Raw genomic sequence first — 14,335 nt, 5'->3', positions numbered from 1 at the left:
CAAATCAACAGACTTAAATCCGATCTTGAAATGGTCATGGAAACGTATAAAGGAAGTGCAGTCGAGACCTAATATGCTCTCTGCTAACAATTCTCTAAACCCTTGATCCTTTAACTCTATCTCTTTCTCTCAATGAACACCCAAAGGAAGAACCTCGCGGCGATTCTGCCTGCCCCTCAAGCTGAATTTGTTGTTGAAGAGCGACCGATACCAACACCTGGTCCTGATGAGGTCCTGGTGCGCAACCACTTCATCGGACTCAACCCCCTCGACTGGAAACGCCAGCTCACTGGAATGTTTGTTCCGTCCTATCCCGCCATTTTAGGCACAGGTAAGTGCATTTTAGCACTTAGATGCTTCCATGGGCTCATGAGGTGCATGATGTGCGCAAGAGACTGACCATGTTAGACTTGAGCGGCATTGTGGAAGCCGTAGGTTCGAACGTTAGCAACGTCAAACCCGGTGACCGTGTCCTTGGAGGTGCAGATGGCATGATTTCTCACAAACTAGATAATGCGTCTTACCAGACCTACACAACGCTCCGCGCATCGTCAACTTCGAAGTTGCCTATGAATGTGAGTCTGGAGCAGGCTGCGACACTTACCACCGGCATTGTAAGGCACTCCATCCAAAGAGCCGGCGCCCATGTATCATGCTCACTGTATTGTCCAGGTCACTTCATACCTGTTGCTCTTTCATCTGCTTGGCTTGCCGAAACCTGAATCGAATGCTCAGCCGCCGAACGCTACATTGCTTATCTGGGGAGGCGCTTCGATCGTGGGAAATCTCACCATCCAGCTCGCTAAGCTGGCCGGCTTGAACGTGTATGCCACAGCCAGCGAGAAACATCATGAATATTTGCGATCGCTTGGAGCCAATCTGCTCTTTGACTACCATTCCGACACTGTTATTGAGGATGCCGTGGCTGCAGCTGAGAGTGAGGGAAAACCTATCGCTTATGTTGCAGACACCATCGCCTCGTCGGCGACACTCAGTTCCGTGCAGGATGTACTATCCAACTCGACAGCTATCGCGAAAGTCATTGCGCACACAGCGCCCTGGCCCGAAGAACTCACAAAGCTTGACGGAATCAAGACTGATATGGTTCATGGTGAGGAAGTCTGGTATAAGCCTGACATGATCCAGCTAGGGTCCACAATCTTTCACGAACACTTACCGAAGTGGCTTGAGACGGGTGCCATTGTGCCACCGCCATACCGTGTGATCGAAGGTGGCGTGGGAAAGATCCAAGCTGGATTGAAGGTGCTCAAGGCGGGAGTAAGCAACCAGAAAGTGGTGGTGGCAGTGTAGCGGGCTGTTCGTTACATCCCCGCATGCTTCTTAAGTATAGACTGCCTTTGGAGATTCTCAGAAGCAATGGATTCCTGTCTCTACATAGTTCGAATCAATCTCGCCTCCTAAATCTGCCTTTTGTGTTCGACCTCAGCATGCTCATAACCAATCTCTTTCTCCATACTGCTCGATCTCAAACTCTTCTTTCTTTCCGCCTCAGCCTCATCCAATGGCAAAGGTTTCTTCCTGATTTGTGCCCACACAACTTGATGCATCGGTCTTGAAAAGAGTGCGTCCATCTCCTCCAAACTCACACCCTTCGTCTCCGGCACAAACAAGAACGCCCAAACCCCCATCAACAGGAGAACCGACGCAAAGAAGAAATAGGCTCCGTACCCCAGGTCGGATATCATGTACGGCGTGCTGCGCGCAATGATGAACGAGCCCAGCCAGGTGTCTGCAGTTGTGAGGGATACACAGAGCATGCGAATATCCAGTGGGAAGATCTCAGACGCGTAGGTCCAGGTGATACCCTGCCAGGTTGCACAGATGATGAAAGCGTTAACATAAACGCAGACCATCGCGAGATAGCCCCACCCATCACGGCTGATGTCTCCTCGAGCAGCAGCTGCGGCAGGGTCTGCGCGCATAACGTAACCACCGATATACCACATGGGTATACAACCAAGAGCAGCACCCCAGATGAGGCCTTTACGGCGTCCGACTTTTTCAACGATGATGATTGTGAAAGTGATCATTCCAAGGGTTTTCGCGATACCGTAGAAACCGGTGGAAAAGAGTTTCAGCGAAGTACCGGAGATACCAAGAGTCTCGAAGATGCGGGGAGCATAATACGTGATTATGTTGACTCCCGTAAACGACTGCATCAGCATCAAGGCTAGACCAATACCCATACGATTGCGGGTGCCCTTCTGGAACAGCTTTCTGAATTGTGCTGACTTGCTCAAGTGGTTTGTGCTGCGCTCTTCGACTTGTGCACGGATTTCACCCATTTCGTGCTGGATGTAGGGGTGCGAAGAGGGTAGGCTACGTACCGTGGTCAGGATCTTCTCAGCGGCATCGAAGTTGTCGCCTCGAGCGAGCCAGCGCGGCGATTCTGGACACCAGAACATGCCCGCGACTAGCAACATGCCGGGTACTAATTGTAACGACAAGGGAATGATCCATTGCGCCTTGCTGTTGACATCGACGGTTTGGTCCGTCGCGTAGTTGATCCAGAACCCTACCATAGTCAGTACACGGAAGCGTAGAGCCAACTGCATGTATACACTCACCCAGCATGCCGCCACCTTGTGAGGCAATCTCGAAGATACCAACAAGTCTCCCTCGGATCGACGGAGGTGCAACTTCAGCAATGTAGACAGGAACCGTGAGCGACGACGCGCCGATACCCAAGCCTGCGATAGCTCTTCCGCTGTAAATCAGATTGAGATTGCCCTGCGCAGCAGTCTGAAGAACCGCACCGAGCAGAAACACCAGGCCGGCTATCATCACGGTTCTTTTGCGCCCAATCTTCTCAGCTATCGGGAACGTCAACAAAGCACCGAAAAAGCACCCGGCTTGAAACGTCGATACGATATTGGCCTGGATCGTGTCGCGCGTGGACTTGGATACGTTTTCCCATCCAAAGTCTCGAATGAATGACTTCAGTGCCATGGTACCTCCAATCACAGCTGTATCGTAGCCCACTGTGATACCATCAACGATTGTATTCAAGGACTGGAGTGAGATACTTACTCGCAAGAGCAGACATCGAGGCCACCAATGCAATCATGTGTATGCGCCAGTTACGCACCTCGGGCGGATCTTGCGTGCCACTTGCATGAGTATTCCATGGCATACTGCTAGATTGGTGAGGATACTCTCAGTATCGTACGAGTCGTTTTGGACAGCCAATTTTAACGCTCTTGTGAACGTGTCGGTCGATGTTGTAATCCCTTCCCAACAAAAAAAAAAATATAGGTACCCACACAACACCAAGGATCAGGCCGTGTTTCCCATCATCTTATTTGTATTCGCATCGCGCGGTCAAGTTTCGGACATGAACGACCTTCGGGATGCTCACGCGGGTGTGCATGCTTGCTCACACCTGCCACTTCAGGAAATCCGTGAGGCCTATCTGGGGAAATGCACTTGGCTTAAGGTTTGGCAAGCTTGGTGTACAACGTTCCATAGGCAGTGAGTAGTAAAGAACTCTCGGCAGGTTGGTCGTGGGGCTTGGCGGGCGAAGAGTGCGGGGAAGCGCAGCTTGACGCGTGGGGAAGGAAGGTGGCAGAGCATCCTGGAATATCTGAATCGGCTATCTACTCGAAAACTCTGCATCACAACGCAGATACAGGATAATAGGGGCATCTGGTAAGTGCCACTCTTTCTGTCGCTTCACCAATCCACTCAGCATTCACTAAGCTCCACCAAACCATCACTATCAGCGAGAATAGCAACTCGGCTTCGACGGCGGGCCCAGATACTTCACCCTAACATTCGAGGATATCTTGAACCACACCCTGCGCGCGACAAGTTGGCCATCGCAATCATAGTCGACATCGGCGAACGTGAATCTGTCTACATCGACTCATGGTGTTGACACATATCCTGATCCAGCTGTCTTGCGAGTCGCAATGTATTTTTGGGTGCAGTTCACGGGCTCGTCGCAATGAACATTAATGAGCAACTGGCAGAGAACTCGGAAGTGGATAGAGCTACGGGATATGGGAAGGCAAGTTGGAAGAAGCACTTACTGCCCGACCCAGTTCCAGAATTTACACTTTTTGGCCCACTACTAGACAGAGATGGATCGGTGGTGTAGCGCAGCTAGCGCCCGAGTTTGTTGGCGATTTGGCCTATCATCGAGATGAGTAATGCTTCGGATGATACGACTTTACTCGGAGCAACGAAATGTACCACAATAGTACCCTTTTCCATAATGCGGGTCTTTTTTACACATATCAGCCAGGGCAGGAGCTGCGAGAACGAAAAATTCAAGGTAGGTTACTTTCATGTTGGCTTAATCTTGGGCGTATGTGTCAGGTTCGAAAGTTGTGGTTAGTAAATAAACTTGTGAGATGGGGAGGCCCTCTTTATATGTGAGCATGTGCCCACCATACACAGTCTCCGCGCGTTTTTCAGGTTATTCATATCTTGACCTTGCATTCTAGATTACGAATAATCTTGATCGCCTCTTGACTCAGGGTCGAGATGTACACTTCGTTTTACTGCGACTGAGTGGAGTGCAAACGTAGTCAATTGCTTTGGTGCTTCGAGTCACCGTGATAAACGGTGATACACCAATTTTGTCTTCTTGAGCCATCCAAACCGAAGGGTGCAGGGCAAATTGGACTGCGGCGAGAAGTTGGGTAGACACGAGATACGACAACGCGGAGATGTGGCGTAGCACCAGAGTCCGCAAGCGTTTCAGACTTGCTAGTTATACAACCATAGTGATACGAATAATACCAGGTTCCTGGAAATACCATTAGTATCGATTTAGTGGAGTGGAGTCTTCTGACGTAGTTGTGCAGATGATCAAAGTGCTCTGAGATATCTTCAAACAATAAAGGCGATGATTTCGACGTTATCTACGGAAAAGCCGGCCGTGAACGACTGTAGATTGCCAGGGACTCGGGAATCTTCTCTCAGTAAGTTTTAACCTCCTTCGTAGCCTCTTATTAGCAACAGCCACAGTCACCGCCACCGCAATCGCCGCCTCCGGCATAGTCATCTCCACAATTGCCGCCTCCGGAATCACCTTCACGAAAGTGTTCTCCAATAACCATCCCGTGATACGCGCTTTCGTGATGTCCGCCTGTGAGTCGTTGGCGCAAGTGCGACCACAACTGTTTAATCCGGCCATCCTATTGCAGTGAAAAGAGCGAGGTCGACTCGAACTATTCACGTCGTTATTAGGAAGCTTTCGCTATACCGCACATAGTAGAGCTTGCGAATTGTGCTCGCTTTGCGTTTCACCAAATTCGTATCGCGCGAGAACTCACAGCCAACCAGCGACATGAGGCTAGGACGATGGTAGAGATCTGGGTGACTAAGCGGAACGGCCCCCTGCTAGCGTTGACTCGGCCCTGGAGTTCTCTACATGATTTTGGCAATTCCCGGTGTGCCACTCCCAGACCAGCTACGCGTCTCCTGTCTCGAGAAACGAGGCAGATGGAATGATACATCTTACATCGCTGGCAACTTGAAGCCAGCCGTGATGGGGCTTCACCACCATGGACGATTCAAACATCCAAAGTGTCAAAAATGCTGGTCCACGGATCTACTAGTGACATGCCACGAAGATTGCCATTGTTATTGGTGCTACATGGGACCATTCCGCAATGCGATGGTGGGGGACGCGTCTCCTGCTGCGCCTTGAGACTTAGGCAGATGGTTTCTCTCAAGCATCAACATATTAGGACTAGCGCTTGCCCCTTCAAGATGTCACCGCCCAATCCTCCGATGGACGATATATGACATAAAGAGAAGCTGAGGACACTCGCTGTCGCTGATATGGTCAACTAAACCGTTTATCTCGGTAGTTGTTTTCCATTTGACACAGTTATACGAGAGGCTTCCCCAGGGACCGATCACACGATGGTAGCCCCGAGCCCAAGCGTACAACTCGTAGAAGAAGGCTCGAACGTACGACTTGTAGAAGAAGGGGACCGGAATGCTGGAGGTGAGTCCCACAAGATCAAATCAAACGAGCAGGCTGACACAAGTCAGAGCATAATGACGCCTCATCGACGCGTGAAGAGGTGCAGAGCAACCCAGATCTCTACGCCCCGCCAGCATACACAGTCATGACCACATCAGGCGAGGAAAGCCTCGACGCGGAAGCTTTCACACCTGAAAAAACTCCCCTTCTCGAGCGATCCCAGTCCGCGAATCGAAACGACCGGCCATCTCCATCGTACACACCTGAAGGTTCAGCTTCTGGCTCTCGAGTCGAACGGCCATCCTCGCAAGGTTCCTCCCAAGTCATATCTGCCCGGAAACTGGTAGAGTGGACGAACGACAACGCGAATGCTATCCGATGTAGTGTTCTCAACGACCGGCCAGCCACATGGACTGTGAAGAAGAAAAGGGGGATGGCGCTGTGTCCATTAGCCGCGGCCGTGCTGCTACGAGAGGGAATCCTCAGCACCAAACATCTGCAACTCGTACCATCGCTACTTGATCGTCCGTCGTCATCCCCAAGATGCGACCCACACGATCCCACAGACCCTCTGTCAGCTGTCATAATAAGCAGCTACGATGTCATCGGAGATGTTTTGCTCGGGGCTGTTGGAGGGCCGATAGAAGTAGGGCAAAAGCTTGGGCCCCAGGGACGCGAGATGGAACGCAATGCAGCACTGGCTCGCCTGGCTCAAGGATCAACGTGGTCGCGGGAGAACCCGACCGAGAATGCGCTCATGGTGGGTCCGAAGGCCATCGTGCATTACGGTGTCGGCACGTACAAGGGTTGTCGAAAGATAGTTGAGACATGCATCAAGACTCCCATGATCTATACGCACAGTTTGACGAGGGGTTTCCACAACACACCGAAACTGTATGGAGAAAACTTGAGGACACGTGAAGAGGTGTTCGACTTGAAAAGTGGACTGGTAGTCGGAGGAAAGGTACGTGTTGCCGAAAACTTTGTGTGCGAGACTGACACAATCCGTAGACACTTGTTCTCGGCACATATGACGGTATAAAAGACTTCTTCTGGATGCCCGTCAAAGGTGCGCGGGAAGAAGGCGTAGTAGGAGCGGGCAAAGGCTTCTGCAAAGGTATCGGTAATATGATGTGCAACTTTGGCGAAGGTATGAGTCTGCCTTCCTGTACATTCGTTCGATGTGCTAACCGTATCCAGCTGCTTGCGGAACTATTGGCTATTCATCCTACGGCATCTACAAAGAAATCCAAAATTCGGCCTCGGGCGGGAACCTGCCGGCCCGGAATGTGGTCCTTACTCTAGGGGAAGCTGAATATGAACAAGCCAACGAGGAAGAGCGGCGGAATGTGATCAAGCGGTGGCTTCAGGTGCAAATGAGGCAAATGTAATGGATTGGGTATCGTAGAATTATATATTATCTCACGCACGTCTGACTTGGTCGCGCTTCCTCCTCTGTGATCCAGTTGTTGCGGCGAGCCGCTGACGCCCGTCTCCGCCGATCAAATTGAGGAGGAACTACGGACAAGTCAAATTGACCAACAAAAATCGCGGCTCGTCATGACGCTTCTATGCGGTGCGCGCTTCGTGTTTCGTGATCCCAGTCGCGTTGACGTTGCATCGTCGTGATGAAGAAATTGTAGTCTTGATTATATGGACGAAACACGTCATCAATTTTGGTCGTATCGTTCATGCGACCCCGGAAGTTCGGTGGGTGCTCTCGGTTGTTCTGAACTTGGCATTTCTGCTGGATGTGTACTCGTATTTGAATACAATTCAGAAGGCGCAAAGTCTGTATGTGCGTATTTATGTTCTTGCCCGTAGAGATGAGGTTGCAATGCATACTTGTCTTCTGCCTCGCGCTGCTTCGCCAGCTTCCGGTATCCGTACGCTTTGCGGCCGAAGAAAGCCGCAAGCAAGATTGCAATGACACCGACAGCAGCGCCAGCACCAATTCCTGCTTTGACTCCTGTAGATAGACCATTATTCCCTGCCTCCGATGCTTTGGTGTCGGTCGGCGTAGGCGACGATGTCGGCGAGGCTTGGGATGATGATGTGCTGGAGGCTGTAGGCGTCGAGGAAGAGGAAGAAGCGCTCGACGTCACCGCATGTCCAGTAAAATTCCTTGGTAACTCGACGACATCGATGTTGTTGGTGCAACATGAGTCACTGTCGCCGCAACACCACCTCGTAGAATCTCGGGTATCGTCCAATGCGTTGTAGCCACCATTTGAAGAAGCTCCACACGGTGTCATTCTCGAGCCACCAGCTGCATCGCGAGTGTGTCGGCACACGTCTAAACATTCGCTACTCGTCGGGTCCGGATTCGTGCAGTATTCGAGCCACCAGGTCGTCTGCGGTACACCATCTGTCATATAGCGATTCTGGCACAGACCGTTGGGCACACACTCATCCTGAGTCCAGCCCATCTCATTCGTCTCGTTCCCTGGTGTGTTCTCTCGGTTTAATGCGCAACATACTGTTGTGACTCCATCTGAGCATTGCTTAATCTCGGTGTTGCTGATTTCCGTGCCATTGGCGTAGTAGCATGACGAGGAGCCAAATGCAAGGACTGCAGTCGCTAAGCAAGAGCACAAGACTAGAGAAGGAAAAACACGCATGTTGGGAAGCTGTGGAAGTGGACTTCGCGCACGAGGGAGGAAAACCGGGAAGAACTTCGCAACTACATGGGCACTGCCACCCAGATGTACCTTGCAAGCCAAGACCGAATCCATCCATAAAACTGCGTACCCTTGTCAGAGGGCCGGAAAGAGCGAGGTAATCTATGCTTGGGGGCGAATAAGAGGGCTGGAGCACGCGGGCGGAAGCGCTCAGCCTGGTTCTCCATGCCCGTGTGTATCGCCAGCCCGTGCCGCTTAGTATAACAGGGAATGGTACACTCGGGTTGTGCACTAGCCTGCCGTCGTTGGCATTTTGATGAGACGAAGGACATCTGGGGGAGTCTGTATGTCACTTGGAAATTGGTATAACGCCTGGATCGCGGCGTAAGATCGCGCAAAGCCTATAGAAGGATCAGAAAGAAGGCTTAAATTGCATCTGTCGGGTCAGTCTTGGCAAGCTGAGGCTGGGTGACGGTTCGGGAAACAGGATTGAGCTTCCTGTCGAGAGGCGTTTTCGTGACAGCCGAATATGCCGGACTTCAGTCCTTTGTCGACTTCGTTGAGCCTGCATACTGCCATATAAAGGCGTGTAGAGGTGTCCTGAGCATACGAGTAGCGGTGTTGCGATGCGGATAGATACAGTGAATAGCTGTTGCTTGGTGAACGTAGCCAAGCCTCTCACGGAGATCAGCCCCCAAAACCGTGCACGGACCTGCAATAATAGCAGGCGCCACCCGCCCTTAAGAGTGGCCAGCGATGTTATGTACCTGCACGTTGCTGTTTCAGACATCCGTAAATGACTTGTAGGAGAAACATGGGAACCTGACCTTTGGATCTTGATCTGGGAACATTTGATTTCCAGGCAAATAATGGTAGAATACAATCACAAGTCGAAGGCTTCCAGAGCTTCCGTTCGCATATCGTATTCACACCCTCGTCGAACCCGGGTGACAACATTCAAATAGCGCGGCCTTGATATGGTTTTGCTTCGAATAAGAGAACAATGTTCGATAGGTCTAATACTAGTCAGGACTAAGCAACTCACCCATCAAATGAGGCGATCTAGCGCCGCACTGGTGCATGACCATCCTTCGCTCAAACACTCTCTTAGCCAGAATAGGCTCACCACACTGTCTAATAAAGCTCACCGCTAACAAGCACCACGCATGGCACTAAAAACAGCTGCAATCAATGCCTTTGCGATAATTGCCCGACAGGGCAGTTTTGCGACATGCACCACTCTGGTTATCCGACTTGGGCCTGGTACGTCCCTTCCGCACATGTAGTCCCTGAGATCGGTATTTCGCCCCACGAATACCGCACCCAGGATGGTCGATAATCCAAAAAAGATGAATTACATATAAACGCCGGCAAATGCAGAAACGGGCCGCTCCTATCGCGTGCAGCGTCGTCGCCGCAGACGCACGATGACCGCAGCACACATGATCAACGACCCATTCGCAGCGCGCCAGCACACACCCGCAAAGCCCACGCTCCACACCTCTGCATACTCCCCAAGAACTGCAACCGCTACTGGAGCGCAGCGCTCACGACATTCTCTCCGACTGGAGAAGCTCGCGGTATTTTATTGATGGGAGCGTGGGAATGACGACATGCGGGGTGTGAGGCCGGGGAAGAAGAAATGCAGGGGCTGTGTGGGATAGAACGTGGGGGAGGGAAGAGTTATAGGGAGGTGATGAGGACGCTTAGATGCAGGCACGCGAGAGAGCGACGAAAGCTTCAACACCATCAAGACAACTAAGCACGTCGCTAGCAACGCTTCTTCTATCATACCGCGCGCAATTCAGATCTTGTATACTATTTTACGAGACACTACCTTGTGCCCGGTATCAGCCATCAGATAACCCACTCTAAGAAAATGGCAGGGAGGTACGCCGAAACGATCCGTAAGTCACCACGGTATCAAATCAAACATACATACATACATACATCTATAACTTGTGGGATTGACGTTAACGATACTTCCGCAGACATGGACGAGTATGGAGGCCGCCACTATCCTCCCCAACCCCATCCCCAAGCACCATCCCCACCACCACCAGGTGCATCCACCGCCCGCCCCCGCCGCCCACGCTACGACGGTGCAGACAGAGACCGTCCTCGCCGAGCACACACCTACCGGGCACCCCCTCCCCCAGCATCCTCGCACTCGTCCACCAGCCCACCACCGCGGCACCCGCCCCCACGCCGGTCCCCTCGCAGTAAGTAGTCTCACGGCCTAGATCTAAACCCAGACCCAAGTCCCCTTGACATCCTCTGCATCGTGCTTGCGCCCGTCTAGCGCCCTACCATCCCCTTTACATAGCAGAGCCAGCTAGCAATGCCTCCTAACCCGACCTCCAGACCACGACCGCTCGCCCCCAGCAGACGACTACTACGCACCCCGTCGGCGCCGGCACAGGGACGAGGACTACTTCTCCGACGACAAGCACCATCGGCGCGCGCCTCCTTCCCGTCCTCACCACCGCGAGGAGCGTCGGCGCGAGCCCCGGGACCATGCACCCCGCGAGCACCGCAAGGACAAGGACGACGACAGGCGACGGCCCCGCCCCGAGCGCAAAGAAAGCAAGTGGCAAAAGGAAGGCAAGAAACTGTTTAACGAGTACGCAGTCCCTGCGATCAAGGCCGAGGGGACAAAGTTTGTGAGCAGGCAGATTGGGAATATTCTCGCCAAGGGGGTCTCATAGCTGGTATAGTGGGAGAAGAAGTGGGGGGTTGGGAGGGGGGTGTAGGACTATGGTATGTGGGATGTATAGTAATGTAGGCATAGGGATTGCATTATATTTTCTTTCTTCTAATCCTGCTTCATTGGGATGGAGTTTGCGTTCGGTTCGTGATGGTCGTGGGCTCCGCGGCGCATGGCTGAGGTGAGGTGGGAAGCGATGCTCAGAGCGGATGTCCGACGCTGGGGCTCACTTCCTCGCGGTCGTCGTTGCCAACGTCATCTTTCTCCCACTCGTTCTGGTCCTGGTTCTCGTCCTCATCCTCCTCCCCATCCCCATCCTCATCCGCATCCGCATCCTCGTCATCATCGTCCTCCTCGCCAACGGCCCCAAGACCCGAATCACTCTTCACCATCGCCTCGCCGCCTGCCACCTTGGGCTTCCACTCCCCATCCACTATCTTCCCCAGGGAGTTCCGCGGCACCTCCCATCCCACCAATGCATCCACGACCCTCACATCTCCCCCATGAAGGACCTCCTTCTTCAGGCCGCTCACGAGCTTCTTTCTCAAGCGCAGTGCCTCAAGCTGCGCATCCAGGCGCGCGAGATTGCGTACGTCGCGCTGTACATCCTTGCGCCGGGCGGCGAGGAGGGCGGCTGTAGCTAGTAAGTACAAGCCTTTGTGAGTAAGGAGTAGTGAAAAGAAAGGGGGTGACTCACCATTCCTGTCCTCCTCCGTCTCCTTAGCTGCAAATTCTGCGAACGAGGACTCTGCGCGGATGGCCTCGACCGCCCGTCCATCCACCGGCGGCCCAAATGCCGTGGTCTCCATCAACGCTATTTCTTCCTCGTCTAAGTCGCTCGGCACGCCTCGAGGGTCGTTAGCCCTAAACAGATATCTCTTCGATGGGACGTGGAAGACACTGTGTGTCGTCGTGATGCCGCAAGGGGCGTCCACCGCATGCACGGGCGTCACGGGGCGGGGTGCGAGTGTACTGGCTGTCATTGCGTCCGAGGCCTGTTTTTCGACGTTCCAGCCCTCGAGCTCTTCGTGCGTGGGCATCTTTGGGGCGCTCCGGCAAAGGGAGACGTAGTTGAGGAGTATATGGGATCTTGTTGTTTTGTCGATCAGCGTCGAAGAGGAGGAGAGTGTTGAATGACGCGCTCAGTGTGATGTGGTGGGAGGGAACATATGTTGAGGCACCAGGCCCAGCAGCGCCGACGCGCACACATCCATCGGTCCCAGTACCGCTCACCGTATTCCAGAGCCATTGACCAGTCCAACAATCACTCTCAAAAGTCCATTGGGTCTGCTGTTAGTGGCAGCAGAGCTGGGGAGGAGCAGTCCGTTGGCGTTGCCGAAAGGCACGCGAAGCTTTGAATGGGCGTGAGCAGAGCAGCCGAGAAACCTATCAGGACGCAGGCACTTGTCATAGTAGTTAGGTCGCAACTCATTGAAACACAAGTGTAGGATAAAGGTATGTCACACGTTTAGACGCGAGGGCCTCCATGCGAAGATGAAGTAGCGCTCGCGTGGGACTTGCGTGTCGCAAATAAACGTCTGCTCGCAACGGAATTGTTGGGAATTGTTCGAAGATGCCGTGTCAGGGAAGGATAAATAAGCGATCAAAATAATTAATTGGATAGGGAAGGGGTATATAACTTCTAAGGAGAAACGGAACGGGAGGCAACAGCGGCCAGAGCCGGAAACCGAGAGCGCGTGCAAGAGGTGCCTTGAGTTTGACTGAGATTATCACGCATCAGCCATTTCTGCATCACCAAGCACACCGTCGCGATTTTCCTTTTCTCTTGCTTTTGATCGTTTCGAGGTCCGAGACCCGGCGGCCACATTGCTCACCGCACGTTTTCGGCGGCTCGCACTCGCGCTCGTGGAGGACGAGGGAGTCGACGATCTCCTGTCCATCGTGAGGTCTTCGGATAGGAACTTGCCGGTCCCAGTGGCTTCCTTGACTAGAGAAGCGTAGAAGTCTTGAACGGCAAGTTCCCCCGCGCTCCCTTCGGGCGTATCGCTGTCCACGATGGATACATCAGCAATGTCAGGTGCCATGAGCTTCAGCCGGTCGGTGGCCAGGACAAAGCTGGCGCAGGATATCCGCGAGATGCGGACTTTGGGATGGGAAATGTCCAGAGCAAGGTGCTCCCTCATGTAGGCGGCTAACGCAGCCGTGAACGGCCTGTCCTTTGCGTTTCGCAGCAGCCTCCCGCGGCTCAAGAAACCGGGAACATCGCGGCCCGCCATGGTCACGTCGAGGTGCCTGAGGAGTGTCGTAGCAGTCGGGAAGGATAGTTGAACTTGCAGCTGTCTGATCACGTCCTGTACCGTCTGCGTGGAGGTGCTGGCGGTCAGGCGGCGGAAGTAGGTCTCGAGGGTGGAGGTGACAAAGGCCGAAGACAGTCTCAGCGGGGCCACATGGGCATCGAAGCTGGTGCGGATGTAGTTGAGGAAGATGTCGCGGATGGCCGAGGGCATCTTGACCAGCAACAGCGGGAGCGAGGTGAAGCCATCGGGGGCGGCGGTGGAGGACGGATCCCGCAGCAACAGGGCGTTGTACGACTGGGTCTCGTAGTCGAGGCTGACGTGGATGCCCCGGGCATGCTCTGCAGGCACGACGGTGGTCAACTGGGAGGCGTCGGGATGTAGCAGCTGGCGATGGCGGTCGATCCACGCGTCGTCGTCGCCAATCACGTCCCAGCTGCACGCGTCGAGCGGGCCCAGGTTGGGCAGCGCGCCCTCGGTCGCTGCGAAGTCGACGTCGACGCCGCGCACATTGTCGCCCTTCAGCTGCTCCCGCAGGCGCTTGGCGTGTGTGTTCAGGGCCGGCTCGCGCAGCAGCGGCGCGTCGCCGTGGTGCAGCGGCGAGACGCGGTAGAGCAGGTAGCTCCTGCCGTACAGCGGATAGGGGGGGACGTCGGCCATGGTTGCTTGCAGGACGACGCGTCTCAACCGCAGTCGCAGCGGCAGGTCAGCGACGCAGGGCGCGGCGGGCGGTCTGGGCCGGCGGCAGGGCTGCTCGAGTCGACGGTGGGCTTGCCATGACGCAGGCCTG

The 14,335-nt window shown here is 53.8% G+C and overlaps 8 protein-coding genes across 8 annotated transcripts; 3 read left to right on the top strand and 5 right to left on the bottom strand.

The window, feature by feature from the left end:
- Positions 1-132: 132 nt before the first annotated feature.
- CC84DRAFT_1176165 (GroES-like protein) lies at positions 133-1,311 on the top strand (the record flags this gene model as incomplete). The annotated part of the gene is made up of 3 exons (XM_018180200.1): positions 133-331; positions 409-575; positions 673-1,311. The coding sequence occupies 3 exons, from the start codon at positions 133-135 to the stop codon at positions 1,309-1,311; spliced, it is 1,005 nt and encodes a 334-aa protein (XP_018036471.1).
- A 107-nt stretch (positions 1,312-1,418) lies between these two features.
- Positions 1,419-3,154, bottom strand: CC84DRAFT_1196273 (MFS quinate transporter-like protein QutD; the record flags this gene model as incomplete). Its single annotated transcript, XM_018181450.1, has 3 exons — positions 1,419-2,536; positions 2,589-3,002; positions 3,052-3,154. 3 exons carry the CDS (start codon positions 3,152-3,154, stop codon positions 1,419-1,421), a joined length of 1,635 nt encoding a protein of 544 aa, XP_018036470.1.
- Positions 3,155-4,885: 1,731 nt separating this feature from the next.
- Positions 4,886-5,486, bottom strand: CC84DRAFT_1176163 (uncharacterized protein; the record flags this gene model as incomplete). The annotated part of the gene is made up of 2 exons (XM_018180199.1): positions 4,886-5,227; positions 5,304-5,486. 2 exons carry the CDS (start codon positions 5,484-5,486, stop codon positions 4,886-4,888), a joined length of 525 nt encoding a protein of 174 aa, XP_018036469.1.
- A 330-nt stretch (positions 5,487-5,816) lies between these two features.
- On the top strand, positions 5,817-7,388 carry CC84DRAFT_1145964 (uncharacterized protein). Its single transcript, XM_018176533.1, has 4 exons — positions 5,817-5,983; positions 6,031-6,926; positions 6,974-7,112; positions 7,163-7,388. Exons 1-4 carry the CDS (start codon positions 5,899-5,901, stop codon positions 7,351-7,353), a joined length of 1,311 nt encoding a protein of 436 aa, XP_018036468.1. The 5' UTR covers positions 5,817-5,898; the 3' UTR covers positions 7,354-7,388.
- Positions 7,389-7,632: 244 nt separating this feature from the next.
- On the bottom strand, positions 7,633-8,583 carry CC84DRAFT_1217372 (uncharacterized protein; the record flags this gene model as incomplete). Its single annotated transcript, XM_018182887.1, has 1 exon — positions 7,633-8,583. One exon carries the CDS (start codon positions 8,581-8,583, stop codon positions 7,633-7,635), a length of 951 nt encoding a protein of 316 aa, XP_018036467.1.
- Positions 8,584-10,462: 1,879 nt separating this feature from the next.
- On the top strand, positions 10,463-11,351 carry CC84DRAFT_1245054 (uncharacterized protein; the record flags this gene model as incomplete). Its single annotated transcript, XM_018184177.1, has 3 exons — positions 10,463-10,490; positions 10,575-10,805; positions 10,948-11,351. The coding sequence occupies 3 exons, from the start codon at positions 10,463-10,465 to the stop codon at positions 11,289-11,291; spliced, it is 603 nt and encodes a 200-aa protein (XP_018036466.1). The 3' UTR covers positions 11,292-11,351.
- CC84DRAFT_745235 (uncharacterized protein) lies at positions 11,297-12,445 on the bottom strand. Its single transcript, XM_018187281.1, has 2 exons — positions 11,988-12,445; positions 11,297-11,924 (listed from the first exon to the last, which is right to left on the bottom strand). Exons 1-2 carry the CDS (start codon positions 12,328-12,330, stop codon positions 11,491-11,493), a joined length of 777 nt encoding a protein of 258 aa, XP_018036465.1. The 5' UTR covers positions 12,331-12,445; the 3' UTR covers positions 11,297-11,490.
- Positions 12,446-13,020: 575 nt separating this feature from the next.
- Positions 13,021-14,205, bottom strand: CC84DRAFT_1091965 (uncharacterized protein; the record flags this gene model as incomplete). The annotated part of the gene is made up of 1 exon (XM_018174423.1): positions 13,021-14,205. One exon carries the CDS (start codon positions 14,203-14,205, stop codon positions 13,021-13,023), a length of 1,185 nt encoding a protein of 394 aa, XP_018036464.1.
- Positions 14,206-14,335: the final 130 nt, after the last annotated feature.

Source organism: Paraphaeosphaeria sporulosa (assembly GCF_001642045.1).
Source record: "Paraphaeosphaeria sporulosa strain AP3s5-JAC2a unplaced genomic scaffold CC84scaffold_5, whole genome shotgun sequence".
Classification (NCBI taxonomy): Eukaryota; Fungi; Ascomycota; class Dothideomycetes; order Pleosporales; family Didymosphaeriaceae; genus Paraphaeosphaeria; species Paraphaeosphaeria sporulosa.
The sequence above is the reverse complement of the archived record's forward strand: the minus strand, read 5'-3'. Positions and strand labels throughout refer to the sequence as shown.

Coding starts and splice junctions, on each gene's coding strand:
- CC84DRAFT_1145964 (XM_018176533.1), top strand. CDS start 5,899: ATGGTAGCCCCGAGCCCAAGCGTACAACTCGTAGAAGAAGGCTCGAAC. Junction 5,984..6,030: donor AGGGGACCGGAATGCTGGAG/GTGAGTCCCACA, acceptor GACACAAGTCAG/AGCATAATGACGCCTCATCG. Junction 7,113..7,162: donor GATGTGCAACTTTGGCGAAG/GTATGAGTCTGC, acceptor AACCGTATCCAG/CTGCTTGCGGAACTATTGGC.
- CC84DRAFT_745235 (XM_018187281.1), bottom strand. CDS start 12,330: ATGCCCACGCACGAAGAGCTCGAGGGCTGGAACGTCGAAAAACAGGCC. Junction 11,925..11,987: donor GACGGAGGAGGACAGGAATG/GTGAGTCACCCC, acceptor TACTAGCTACAG/CCGCCCTCCTCGCCGCCCGG.